General features: G+C 40.4%; 2 protein-coding genes across 2 annotated transcripts; one reads left to right on the top strand and one right to left on the bottom strand.

Moving 5' to 3' along the window:
- Positions 1–191: 191 nt before the first annotated feature.
- Positions 192–4219, top strand: LOC119023840 (ADP-ribosylation factor-like 2 binding protein). Its single transcript, XM_037106058.1, has 7 exons — positions 192–324; positions 679–748; positions 1268–1329; positions 1699–1805; positions 2052–2137; positions 2392–2488; positions 3243–4219. The coding sequence occupies exons 1-7, from the start codon at positions 234–236 to the stop codon at positions 3339–3341; spliced, it is 612 nt and encodes a 203-aa protein (XP_036961953.1). The 5' UTR covers positions 192–233; the 3' UTR covers positions 3342–4219.
- On the bottom strand, positions 4218–13499 carry LOC119023841 (plasmolipin). The gene is made up of 4 exons (XM_037106059.1): positions 12916–13499; positions 8696–8869; positions 8030–8146; positions 4218–7244 (listed from the first exon to the last, which is right to left on the bottom strand). The coding sequence occupies exons 1-4, from the start codon at positions 13078–13080 to the stop codon at positions 7137–7139; spliced, it is 564 nt and encodes a 187-aa protein (XP_036961954.1). The 5' UTR covers positions 13081–13499; the 3' UTR covers positions 4218–7136.
- Positions 13500–13789: the final 290 nt, after the last annotated feature.

Raw genomic sequence — 13789 nt, 5'->3', positions numbered from 1 at the left:
GACAAGATTGATCTGATTGTAAAATATACATATATATAAATAAATTATATAAATGTATCTACACAGACATTAGTTCTTGAAATAACAAGTCCATCACAACCAAAGAAACGTCAGATACTGATGTTTCAAGCATTAATGAAGTTGGTTAGTAAACTGTACTGCCAGCATGTTACTCAGATAGGAACCAACGCGTTATGACCTTGTTGTAGCGGACGGGACGCAATGGTGCACACATGTGCGCCGTTTCCTTGGCAACAACATTACGTTCGCTATTTACCGTCCACGTTAGCGATTTATTCAACAACATGGACATCCAGGAACGAAGTAAGTAAATTATATTCATTAAACGTTCTTTAATGCAGCACAGAAGGCGAACGGATTCACCTTCAACGCGTGAGCACTAAAGAATGTAGCTAAAAAAAAAAAATTAAACTCGTTTGTATACATTAAACGACAGCGTTACATATTGTTAGCTAACGTTAGCCAAGCATTACTTAGCCTGTCAACAAGCTCAGACTAACTACTTTACGTTGTTGTTCAGTGACAAATAGCTTTATGATTATACATCAGTTTATCGCTTCCTTAAAAAATATCTTTGCTAGTTAGCTTAGTTGTTTTTATAACAGCTAATTTAACCAAAACGGAACAATTCAGATTATGCCCCCTCTCATTCTCCAGATATTGGGGGCTGTGAGGACAACATCGTAGAAATGATTGATATGGACGAAGAGAACTTGGCTCTTTCCAGGTGGGTGGTCCAGAGCTGCTTTAAAGTGATCCGAGGGAAGCGCAAATTGAATATTAAGTCAGGCCTTGATTACGGTATGGAAAGTTGAAGTCAAGACACTAGACTTTGTAAGCAAATTGCAATTCGAGGTGCATTTTTTTTTTTTTGACTTTGTGGAGCCAAGTGCTCTAAGTTAAATGCAAATGGGGCTTTACAAGGTCAAAACCTGAGAATTTAGCATTGACTTTAGAGTGTCTTTAAAGCCTCACTGCGGTCACTAGCTGTGATGTGGTGATATACTGCATGTCCTCTGTGGCACATAACATATGGACTGTGCCGCAACTATGACAGAGAAGTAGCTGTGTTTGCTTTCTTATGGATCTCATTCAGTTTGGGATGCCAATATCCAAACTTTGACAGGTTTACAGCTTGCCTACATTGGCTTTACTGAATGATAATATAATACCAATTCTTACTGCTGTTTGAGTCATATCACTTAAAGTCTACTTTGAAGTGATTACAATATTTTTCTCCCTGCAGTTCCTCAGCCGCAGACACTGCTTTTGATGCTGTTATTGGCTGCATAGAGGACATCATCATGGGTATGATTTTGTTTTATATTACTTTGTGAAAAACGATGATTTCAGCAACCTGGCAGTGAGAAGAAATTGTCATTGTCTTGTGTTGTAAAACATATGTCACCAGTGCTAAGAAACTGAATTGGAATTTTGGTGCTTCAAGCAATTGAGTCTTTTCTTGCTCTGTGGGAGAAATCACTAAATAAACTGTGGAACAAGAGAGTAGAGAAAATACTTTATAATGAAAAACAAATCAGAGGGACCAACATATGCAAAACTGTTTCTGTATACAGTGGTGGAAAAGGTGTTTAAAGGGCCAGAATGCAAAATTTAATAAAATGTGTTTGAAGATATGTGATTTTCCACTTATCTGGTAATGTACTTTTCTTGCAGAGGAGGAGTTCCAGCAGCTTCAGCAGAGCTTCATGGAGAAGCATTACCTGGAATTTGAGGACTCTGACGAAAACAAGCTCAGCTACACGCCAATCTTCAATGAATATGTGAGTCGATGGGCATCTCGCTGAGATTTAATGTAACCCCCACTCCTGTCAGCAAGGATTTTGACTTATGGCTAACAAATGTATTAGATAACAGATTTATTCCTGAGGTAAGTATGTATTGGATATAGATACCTTCAGGATTTTTAGAGATCTATCACCTTGTCTATCTTTTCAACCTATAGCTGTACCAAATATTATGTCTTCTTATTGACACATTTCATAGTAACAGTCGTGGCTGTTGTGTAGGTTGACCTGCTGGAGAAACACCTGGAGCAGCAGCTGACCGAGAGGATCCCTGGCTTCAACATGAACACTTTCACAGAGCTTCTCATGTAAGATGTGACATCGCAGATCTCTCCTGAAGCCATTTTCTTTTTTCAGTTTGCCTCTCTCATCAATTCAGCTGCTTTAATTCAGCTGGTGACAGGAATGATTGTCTTTGAAAGCAGTCAGTCCACTCAGACAGTAATTCTGTAGCTGCACCTGTTGCTCATGTTATTTTTACTGTGGGCCACTAGGTGGCACAAAAGTACATAGAAAAATGGGATGAGACTCATCATACATTGTGTCTGTCTTCCATTGCCAGGCAACACAAAGAGGAGGTGTCGGGTGACATCTTTGACATGCTGCTTACATTCACTGATTTCATGGCCTTCAAGGAGATGTTTCTGGATTACAGAAATGTGAGTAGATTGCGAGCTTAGGAACATCTTTAAATCCCTTTTCATAGAGAATCTCTGCAAGAGATTTTGTAATTTATCACATTAGGATTTTTGTTTCTTGGATTTTCTCTTAAGCATAGAGATAGTTGGTGCTGTATTTTCTTATTGTAAACTGGGGTGTCATTACAGAAAAATGTCTAAACTGCTTTTAGCAAAAACTCCTTTCTGAGGAATTTAGCTAATACAGAACTGTCCTAACTGAAGAATTTCCACACTTTCCTCACTGCAATACCACACATGGCAATAATATGAGGAACCACATGAACACTGAAACACTGCGATTTGAAAAGCTACTCAGACCATAGGTGTTGTTTAGCTAACACTGTTGGAGAAGTTAGCACTAGATGTCAGCCTGCTTTTAGCTTTAGATTTCCCTGACCATGTATTAATGGATATGTACAGTAATCTTCGCCCAAATACATGATTAATACCTCCAGCTCATCAAAGCTAAAATTGAAGATCTGTCTGTTCTTGTCCAACAAAGCAAGCTAACTATATAATTGTAGGTGAACAGAGACAGTCTCATGTATATTCTAAACACATTTAAACACACAATTCAGTGAGTGCTGATTGGCAAATCTAGTTTACAGTTTGTAATAACCATCATTAATAAATGGTAAATGTAATGTGATCTCTTTTTAAAAATCAAAAATAAGTACCCAGGACTCTTGTATTTCTTTGCTTTAAAACGAGCTGTATGAATCTGTGTTTCTAGGAGAAGGAGGGCCGAGGTGTGGACCTCAGTCAAGGTTTGGTGGTCACGTCTCTGATCCCTGCAGGCTCAGAACACACCGACTCCACTGGTCCGCTGTGAAACGCTCACATACTGTGTACAACGCTTGAGTTGCCTCCTCCTCCACTTATTTTTGTGAAACTTTGTCCCTGGGCCTTCAGATAGTTGTCAGTGGTTTTTGTCAGTTTGTACTCCAATGTTAAGCTGCTGGATACACTCCCCATGGAACTACAGTATGTGCACAAATGGCCTCTACTAGCAAGTTCATATATGCATTCCTCTGTGTTTTATGTGGGGGGTGGGATGTTGTGTGCACTCAAGAGCCTCTTTGTAGTTAAATAGTGAAGACAGAAGGTGTTGGCGTCTTTCTACTCCATGACCACTGCAGTGGATTTATGACTACTTGAGATATTCTGATTTGTTCAGCTGGAGTTTGCTGTCTAGTCCCGATTTCTAACAGTGGTTTTGTGTTTTCATAAGTTCTGCCTGGTTAGGGAGGAGATACTCAAAGCTCTGGTGCTGGGGTTACAGATATGTTTGTGGTCTTCAGGTCATCTTTCTGGTTCTTATGTGAAAGGCGTCCTCAAAACTGAAGCAGGGGAATCCATTTGTCACGATCGAATGTTTGAATCTGCCCTCTTTGCCTGTTAGAATATAGCAGAACTAATGTAAGTTTTATGAAGTTTTAAATTATTTGGTCAGTTTGAAAACTCAATGTGTTGAGTTTTGTGCCTGTGAAAGTGATTTTTAATGTATATAGTGAATGTGTATGAATGATGGTGCGTGTGTCTGCATTTAGAAGTAAGATCGACAGTATAGTTTTTCGCTACAACATCAAAGTGTTTTCTACTTGTCTTAACATGACAGATGCAAATGTCAGAGTATATTTATGTTTACTGTTGATTTGTTGGTAAAAAAAAAAAGAAAAGGTATTTTCAAATAAAAAGGTAAAAAGCCTACAATGAAAAAGTGCTTTATTTGAACACTTGTATGATTGAGCCCAAGCACCCCACACAGGATTTCACTAGTACTAGTGAATATTTTCAAATTCTCGGTACAAAAAGATACAACATATTTCATGAAGGCACATACAAGAGGAGTTGAGCACTGTACCATATAAATCAAAGAAAATGTTAACACTTAAAATATTTGAATCATTGCAGGAGAAATTAATATCCTGCTGAATATCTGATTAAAGCAGCCAGTTTTCCCATGTACTTTTTAAAATTAATCAGTAGTTTGGCTTTGTCCAGTGTCTATTTGAGCCTGGATATTCAGGAGAGGAACTCTAAGTGGATTTCTGCAGGACAAAGAGACGCATACAGTCATTCTTCACTACCATATCAGGTCATTAGACCAACATTCCAATAACAACATGACAGTAGGCTAACATGGGAGTCGAACATGTAATGACGCGGACCTTTAATGGTACTCATCAGCCTAACCAATGCAACAACTATACTGCTCTGTAAACAAGAAATATTAAACATACTTAAAGTGATTATCAAAGGAAGAAAGGGAACTGGAGCACACTGACAAATGTCATAGACTTAAATTGTGCAAATGTTTCCACACAACTGTGTCTTCACCAGAGGCCGTTTGACTCCAGTGAAGAGGCAATAGTGTCAAAACTGACTGATGATGACACAGAAGGGTTGAACCGTTTGTTTGCACAATTAAAGGCTGTAAATTGGGCTCCTGTCCCCTCCCTTCATTTGAAAGGTTGCTGTCCTTGATCTGAGAAGCACCTGATTTAATGGAAGATGCACGGAGAACACTGTTTCTGATTTTTTTTTTCCTTTGTTTGTTTGTTTTAAATAATTATGTTTGTACATCTTTCACCTTAATGGATGACGCGGGTAAATAGTGCCGCACACTGAAGAAAGAAATGTTCATAACCAAAGTCTCTGGTCAGATTGTCATATTTTGGAGGAAGAGTGAGTTCTTATAACCAGGCCGTTTGTCTTCCTCACTCTCAAACCCCACACTCACACAGGGCCGCAAACACTATGCACAGTACAAATCAACAGCCAAACAAGGACGTGATTTTGGAGCAGGTTATATTAATTCAGATGGATATTTATAATTGGTGGCAGTTTTGCAAATTAATGTCATCAAAATCGCTCCCTCATAATGATTTATACACCTTATACTGTTATAGTAATTTCAGAATTTGTGTAGGAGAGTACGATTTTCAGAATATGAACAAATCACTTTTTTTTTGGCTTTGTTTTGCATTTTAAAAGGTGCAATATGTAAAAAAAATTAGCCACCTGTCAGATTCAAAATCAAAACAGACAGGGGGCAGCATACACGTTCTTACATACTGACCCAAAGTTTTCACTTTGATAGAATAGTGAGACATTTTGGGAAAATGTGCACTATCAATTATCCATCTCTGTTTTTGCTGAAGAACATCAATCTCACGTCTGTATGTTAAGTAAGAAGCTACATCCACCGACTAGTTATTTTAGCGTAGCACTAAGACTGGAGGCCTGGGGGATGAGCTGGCCCGGCTCTGTCCGCAGGTAACAAAATCCACCCAACAGCACCGGCAGTCCATTACCCGTCATATGTTGTTTGTTTAATTAATACAACAACCTAAAACACGTTTAAATTTTACAGAGTGTTTGTCTCGCCTGTGACAAAGCTTCAAGGACGTCACTGCTCCTTGGCAAGAAATAACGTGAGCAAAACAGCTACTTCCTGTTTCTGTGCAAATGTTGAGGGGATCTAGTCAATTTCAGTAAGAGTCAGGCTGACTGTTTCCGCTTGTGTCACAAATTCTTGCTAAGTCAAACAGTGGTATTGATCTGTCTTCCTCTTGGCAAGAAGGCCAAGTTTGTGAAATTCCCATGATGTCAAACAATGGACCATGTCCACACGGTGGCCATTTTCTTCCGATATCACGTGCAGGGTGGGAAGCTTGAATGCTGTGACTATGTTTTGCTTCAGTGTTCCAGGTTGCAAGTTGTATAAAACAAGGAATCCGACAGATAGTTACCACATCACTGCTTCCCCGTTGATCAGCAACTGCAAAGGTGGTGGATAGCGAAGATCTGGAGGGATAGCCGGCCATGTTTTAAAGGGGAACAACATATTTGTTATGGAAATGTTGTTTTATCTTGAAATATAGTGTGATGTCCTGCCAGATTTTCACTATCTATTGTTTTTTCAGTTGCTCAACAAGTATGAAGCAGTGAAATGAAAACAGTTTGTCAGATTGCCAGTGTTTACAGGTCTTGCAATCTGAAACACACCAGCACAATGTTGGAGCTTCCCACCCTGAGCGTGATGTCAGAGGAAAATGGCTGCCAGGTGAATATGGTCCATTGCTTTGAGTTCATAGTAAGGCACCACATGTGTATTTCAAATACAACCTGGAGATGTTTATGACTATATTATGGTAATACACCCACAGTGTTATCTAGAATTTAGGCACTGTCGGCACTATTTGGGGATTAAAAGAAGTTATTATGAAATGGGTTGATTTTGAGCCAGCCTGAATTTGTGGTCTCAGCGCAGACAACCAGAGTTTCTTCAAAGAAGAACTGTGTTTTAGAGGTCCAGGATCGAAAAGCCTAATTATATGTCCATAATCTAGTAATTTCTATTTCTTTACTTCTAGTAAAGTTCATTAGGTTTGACTTAACAGCAATGTATAGATATCATCAGATATCTGAATTTGGTTTCATCTTATCACTTACTGGGGTTAAGCTAAAGTCAGGATTTGGGTTACCACAGTCTGCAGTTGTAGTCACGTGACGCTGTGTTGATAGTTCTGTATCAACACAGGACTCTTCAAATAATTTCAGTATATGTAGGGAAGAGAACACAGGGAGTGTTTGCCCGGGAGCAGCATCACGAGGTTAAGTCCTAGGCCGGCACTGTGCTGGTGGCAGCGTTTACTCCGTCTCCCCTCCAGTCCAAGTAGGAGAAGAAAGCACTGGCACCATACGCCAAGGTCGTCAGAGCACCAAAGAACTGAACAGGCAAAGAGGCAGACATTTTAATGACTTCATGGGGCGGAGCAAAGATATAAATCAAAGATAAAATCTTCAAAATTCAAAGAACTTGTGATTTAACAGCTTTAATGATACCCTGATTGGCCGTAAATGTTCATTTATCTTCACTGGCCTGTCAGTAAAATCCAACTGATAAGAACTGTAGAAGGACAGGACAGAGGCCTGTGCTGTGTGTGTGTGTGTGTGTGTGTGTGTGTGTGTGTGTGTGTGTGTGTGTGTTTTCATGAAATCATGTGATCAGTGCTACTGTAGTTGTAAACAGCATGGACTTTAGCCTGTGGGTGAGACAATAAAACTTATAAATATTGCCAATATTGCCTGACACGCAAACCCACACTTTATCTTTCCATCTGCTGCCCTACATTTTTCTAAACATTTGACTTTGAACAGCAGAGGGGAGGAGCGAGAGGCGGCTGTGGTACAAAGGTACGTTTTCATCAGAAGATTTGAGTCCCTCCAGTCATATGACATGCCTCCCAGCCATGGCAGCCATAAAGAAAACCTCGTCCTTCAGCTTTGCAAGTGGCGGCCGTGGGTACCTGCCACAGCCTAATAGGTAAACATGCTATCAGGAACACACCTAGCCAAACAGTGATGGCAGAGAGAGGGCAGATGGGCGCCAAACCTTTCACAGGAATGTGTCTTTGTAGACACATAGTCAGAGGGTGACCTCACAGTGTTTCTTGCATATTTAAGGCTGCATGCTTTGTATTTGAGTGAGTGTAAGTGGTGTCAGTTACTTACAGCAGCAGCTGCCAAATGTCCATAGTAATAGGTAAACCTGAAGGGAGTCACAGATGCTGCATTGGCCAGGAAGGCGGTCAGGTAGAGGACCGCGGCTACGCCGTTATACGCCATCACCTGACAAAAGAGGAGAAACATTAGCCACATTTCCTCAGAGCCTCTCATGTCTGTCATGGTGTCCGTACCTTTCTGCTTATTTTCGCCCTTGAACCACAGCCCTGGCATTCACATTTCATAACCTACTTCACTGTCTCGTTTGGTCAGCTACTTTTAAGTTGATCATTTGATCTAACCCCAAATGATTCTTGATCCTTGAGAGTAGAACTTCAGTCTAAATCCTGTCGACTTATTGGCTGGTCTGCACTGTGATACAACTACTAACAGCTGCACAGGGAGCCCCAGAGAGTTTTAGCATTTGTTTTAAATTGAATTTTTATTGGTTTTACATGACATGGGGGACAGTTTGAGAAATACTCTTGATTTATTATTTCAGATCATCAATAAAAGCTCATTGAAAAATGCTCCCTCCTTTATCGTTTTAGTTGTCTAGACTCTGGGGGGGGAAAAAAAGCTGTTTCTAATGTAAGCAAACCAACTCTTAAAAATCTTTCCTTCATTCCACTTTTCTGTCCTCCCCTTCCCTCCTTCCCCCACATCGCTCCCTACCGTCAGGGGCCAGGGGACAAAGGTGAGTTGCCGCTGGACACTGAACAGGATCATGCAGAAGAGGATGATGGTGAGGATCCAGAAAATGATGGCCACAAACAACACCCAGCCATACGCTGGCAGCAGATAGTGTGGTCCGCTGGCTATCAATGACCACTGGAGCAGTCCAAAAAACTAGAGCGGTGAGAGACAAAAAAAATAAGACAGATCAACAAGAGAAGATGGCTAGTATCTAACTACTGATTGTGTTATAATGCTCCATTAGTTTGGTCTCTTTTACATTACACAAATGATCATTTTGACTGGAGGAAAAAATAAAAGGCCTACTGACAGAAGTAAAGGGACGGGATGAAGCTGAACTGAAACGTAGCTACACTGAGCTAGGCAAGTGCGTGTCTGTATGTTCACTTCCTAACAAATGCTGTGAAGACAAGATTGCACTTTGGGGTGAGCGGGTAGGTTTGTCCATGCCTTTACTTAAAAAGGTTATACATTTTTGTGTCAACAGTCCTTTGTGTCCTTGTCAATCAAATGTATTAGTATATATCTCTTAACAGTCACTGTGGTGAGGGGGACTGATCAGAGCATGTAAGACGCATACAACACACGTTGTACAATGTTAGTCCTCATGTGAGAATCTGGAGTGTTGCTAGCATCTCTTTGAGGCAGTGGTGCTTCGAGCTAAGCGCTAATGCTAGCATGGAGTATAACGGATGCTGGCCGTTTTTCCTTGCAGTACATTTATGTCAGAAATTGAAGCTCCATATGGGCTCTTTTTAGCAGAGATGTCATGCTGACAGAAACCACACAAGACTCTCTGCTTCTGTACCAGAGAAAGGATATGAAAGGACAGTCTATTGTGTATGCAGCGATTAAGTTTCACTTTTTACACACCTGATACTCAAACATACACACAGTTGGCACTTGGACGTTGACCTTGACAAAGCACCTGTCTTGACAACGACCACTGTTCTGAGCTGGAGGAAAAGATGAAAATGAACTTCCTGACCAAAACTTTGACATGTGACAAGGATCCACAGCTGCACTCAGGTTTGTACCATCACATCAATTTGCTGCCACAGTGCTAAAAGGATTATGACACAATTACCAGAGCAGGAAGGAACCTTCGGTTACTTTATCCCTGCATGTTAAAATGTCTCTGAATTAAGGCGGTGGGTGAAAATCTGTGCAATGAGGGGAACTACACGACGCTCCCTACAACAAGCCCCAATAGTTATATATTATGCAGATGTGTTTTATAATGCAGTATGCATTGTATGCATTAATATTGCATAAGAGCTTGAAGTTTGAAACAGGAAACCGGCTGTTCTATGAATATAACAGGTGCTGCAGAGGAATGAATGCAATAATGAAGAGGGAATGATGTTTGGTTTCAAAAATGTTTCAAGCAACTATTGTTGGTTCTCCTCCTTTTTACCCTTTTCCCATTTTTGTATTACATTTATTTTGCCATACACACTAATCCTTGTACTTTTACACTCGTGAGGACCCTTGTTGACATAACCTATTCCCTTATCTAACCATAACCATATCAGAATTGACTGCTTTACCTCTCAACACTGCTTCAAAATTGTGAGGTAGTTAAAGGGAGAACAAATTAACCAAGTTATACTTGCTTTCCTAAAAATGTCCTCACTCTGTAAACGCGTTCTGGTCCTCACTATGTATCAAGTACAAGTTCTCTCACACACACGTACACACAGGCCACTGAAAACCCATTGAAAGTTTGTTCTCTGACCATCAGGCTCAAACGCCACAAAAACACATACTTCTTTTTCAATAAAACTGCCATCTGGAAACCCAGCCGGCTATCATCTGATAACAATGTAGTCTCTGAGGGCAACGGCCAACGTTTCAGGGCTTCTGGTGTTGCTCAGTGGATATCTGGATAACAGACATCCAGCGTAGACTCCTGCCACAGTCATCTCCAACAACATGCAGCACAACATTAATATAAATGGAAATGATGCTGCATCATCATTGAGCAGTTACACAGCAATCTCATCTAGCCGCTGCAAATGACTGCAGTATCCTGCAGATTTACATTAGATTAGATGTTTCTGTCTTTGCCATAACTGGTTTTGTTACTCCCAGTTGACAGTAAATTCACTTACAGTAGAAGTTCGACACAGAACTGACTTGGAACTGGTTGTATAATGTATGCTGGAAGGAAAGTGGATGAATGCTGCCCATTTTTCTCAGCTGATTTCATCTTCTAAACTGTTTAGTTTAAAAAAAGGTGTCTGAAAGGTCAAACCAGGTGTGATAACTTTCTAAAATAGTCCTTTGACTTATTCTGGTTGAGACTTTGCTGAAATTTAATGTGACAAATCAGCAAAGTGTGACGTTTTGAACACTGGCACTTAACTCTTATCTTTTAATATAAATCTAATCGCCTGAAACTAAGACAGTGCCACAACACTGATGATCAACATAATTTGAATCTCTATTATTGTTCAGTCGAAGGAATTTGTTTTCAGTGAAAAAGCTCCAGAGTCTTGTGTTGTGATGGTTGGCTTCTCTTTACCTTAAGCTTACTCTGTTTTAGAATTGTAACACAGTGTTAACATCTTAACCTTTGGACATCATAAACCTTAATCATTGCGAAACTTATAAATCCATCAGTAAGTACAGACGCTAATGATACGTTATCCCACATTAGCCGATTAACAATCATGTTATGCTAGTAGATTAGTAGAGTAATAAATAACACAGAGTACAAAGGGATCGATTAGGGAGTACCTTCTGCTGTGGCAATCAAACACATGGTCAAGTTAGTCTAACATTGCACATTTTTTTCACACTGTGAACACCTCCCCACTCCCAACCACACCTTACAATCTTACACTACTGTTGACGGCTATTTAGCTGGCCCGATGACTACAGTAAAATCAATAGTTAATAAAGCCTGTAGCACATAAAGCAGAGGTGGAGAGGTGGTTAACCCTCAGATCATACACAAAATATACAATGTCCCTCTGTCCTCGTTATAGGTTCAGTGTCATAATGGGATGGTCAGAGTGGTGTGACAAGAGAGAACAGGGCCATCAGGGGACAAAGATTTCTCGACCTGTGAGTCATTCAGCTAATCACATGATCTCTGTGTTGACTGTGTTTGACCACCAGTATGAGCCAAAGCTGATTGCTTCCGCCCTCCATTCAACCTCACGACCAGATATTAGAGCAACAAAACTGTCCCGCCCCTAGCAATTGAATTTTTTTCCCACTAATGTACATGAAGCACAAAACCTCTATTAATCTCAGCTCCTGACCAGGCTTGACAGTGCACAAGCTGCACCCTGTTGACACACATTCATAATACTGTTGCACCAGATAAAGACAGGTGGTATTGATATATATAGTCTATGTAAAGGGACTGAAAGCCACCAGTAATGTTAACTATAAAGTGGTTGAATGCTAACGTTAGCTAATGGGTTACCAAACATGTTGATTTGCTTTGAAATATGGCCCGGTGTCCTTTCAGATCATCTTTTCAGTTGCTGATCAATCAGAAAGTGGCTACAAGAAGGTCTCAGATCGAAACCTGCGCACATTAAACAGCTTTTTGCACAGATTGAATGTACAGATGCTTTTTTTCTAAAGGTTTGTCAGATCCCCTACATTTATACAATTTGCCACCTAGAATGCAGGAGCATAACATTTACCCAGAATTCAAGTCTCCCACCCTGAGCGTGATGTCAGAAGGAAAATGGCAGCCAAGTTGATATGGCCTACGCACCAAATGTGTATTCATCCGCAGCTGAAACTAGTCCCCAACAACTGCGCTCTTTACTTCTGTTTAATAAACATTTGTTAAAAACGATGGAGCTCCACTGTACTAAATGGCTGAGCTTTTCTAAAAACTGACCAGTTCTATAAAACAGATTTATGTGTTCTCTGGGAATAATTGACCTGTGCCTAAGAGCGACAGATGAGATAAGGAAGTGGGAATGTACCAATAGAGGAATGAACAAATTGTTTTAGGTCTTGTCATAAAAGAACATTAAATAAAGAAAATGTGATAAACTGTAAATGAATCCACTGATGGTTTCAGAAATCATACGCTGACATAAAATGGGGCAGAAAAGAAAGATACATGGCAGGAGTTTAGCCTCTGAACAAAATGGAACAGAAAATAATTTTAGAATGAACACAGTTAAAAGGAGTATAAACAGAACAGCTTGGAGTCTGGGACATACCACTTCTGCAATCATGAGGATGGCCGGGATGCTCCGAATAAAAGATATGTCAACCATGGTGGTGAAATCAGCAGCCATTCCTGAGAAGCTGTTGCCCCCCTGCTGAGAGCCCTGGGCGCTGGGTGCGCTGGTCTCAGTGGTAACCTTGGAGGGGAAGTCTGCCATGATGGGTGTATTGAGAAAAGACGCAACCACGCCAAACTCCTTAAAGATGAAGAGTTAGTCTCAGAATAAATGTCTGCGATGGAAATGTCCCTCCTCAAACACTTTTCACTCCTTGGAAAAAGCCAAAATATTGGGATTCAGTAACCATCAACTACATCCACTGGTGTCAGAGGCACGACTAAATCTTCAAACTAAAGTTCACCAATGTTAGAAAAACTAATAATAAATAAAACACACGCATACAAAGTCTGGATGGTTGAAAAGGGAAAAGACAAACAGTCCAAGGAGTTAAAAGTTAGTCCTCCAGTGAAATCTCCAGGTTCAGATAACCAGCAGTCACTCTCTCCACCTGCACTGACAGGTGTCTGATGGCGGTGGTGTGTTTTTCTCTCTACACCTCACCCTCTCTCTCTCTCTCTCTCTCTCTCTCTGGTGTCTTCCTCTTTTGCCATGTCTATCTCCCGCTGCACCTCCCATATGCCTCTCAGAGGTTTCAGTGACTCATTAACATATTTGAAAATTGGGTGGGGGGAGAAAAGCTAACAAAGTGGAAAGAATGCACTTGATGACCGAATCTGTTTTCGTATGTGCATATCTTTCCTCTTTACAAGGAGGTGATTTACAGCTGCACCGTGTTTAATCACTGACATGTGTTTAGTTTTATTTGAAGAAAGGACAATGTACATTAACTAACATGAGCAAGTCTGTC

Source organism: Acanthopagrus latus, chromosome 8, assembly GCF_904848185.1.
Source record: "Acanthopagrus latus isolate v.2019 chromosome 8, fAcaLat1.1, whole genome shotgun sequence".
Lineage (NCBI taxonomy): Eukaryota > Metazoa > Chordata > Actinopteri > Spariformes > Sparidae > Acanthopagrus > Acanthopagrus latus.
Note: the sequence above shows the minus strand (reverse complement) of the source record. Positions and strands in the feature narration are given on the sequence as shown.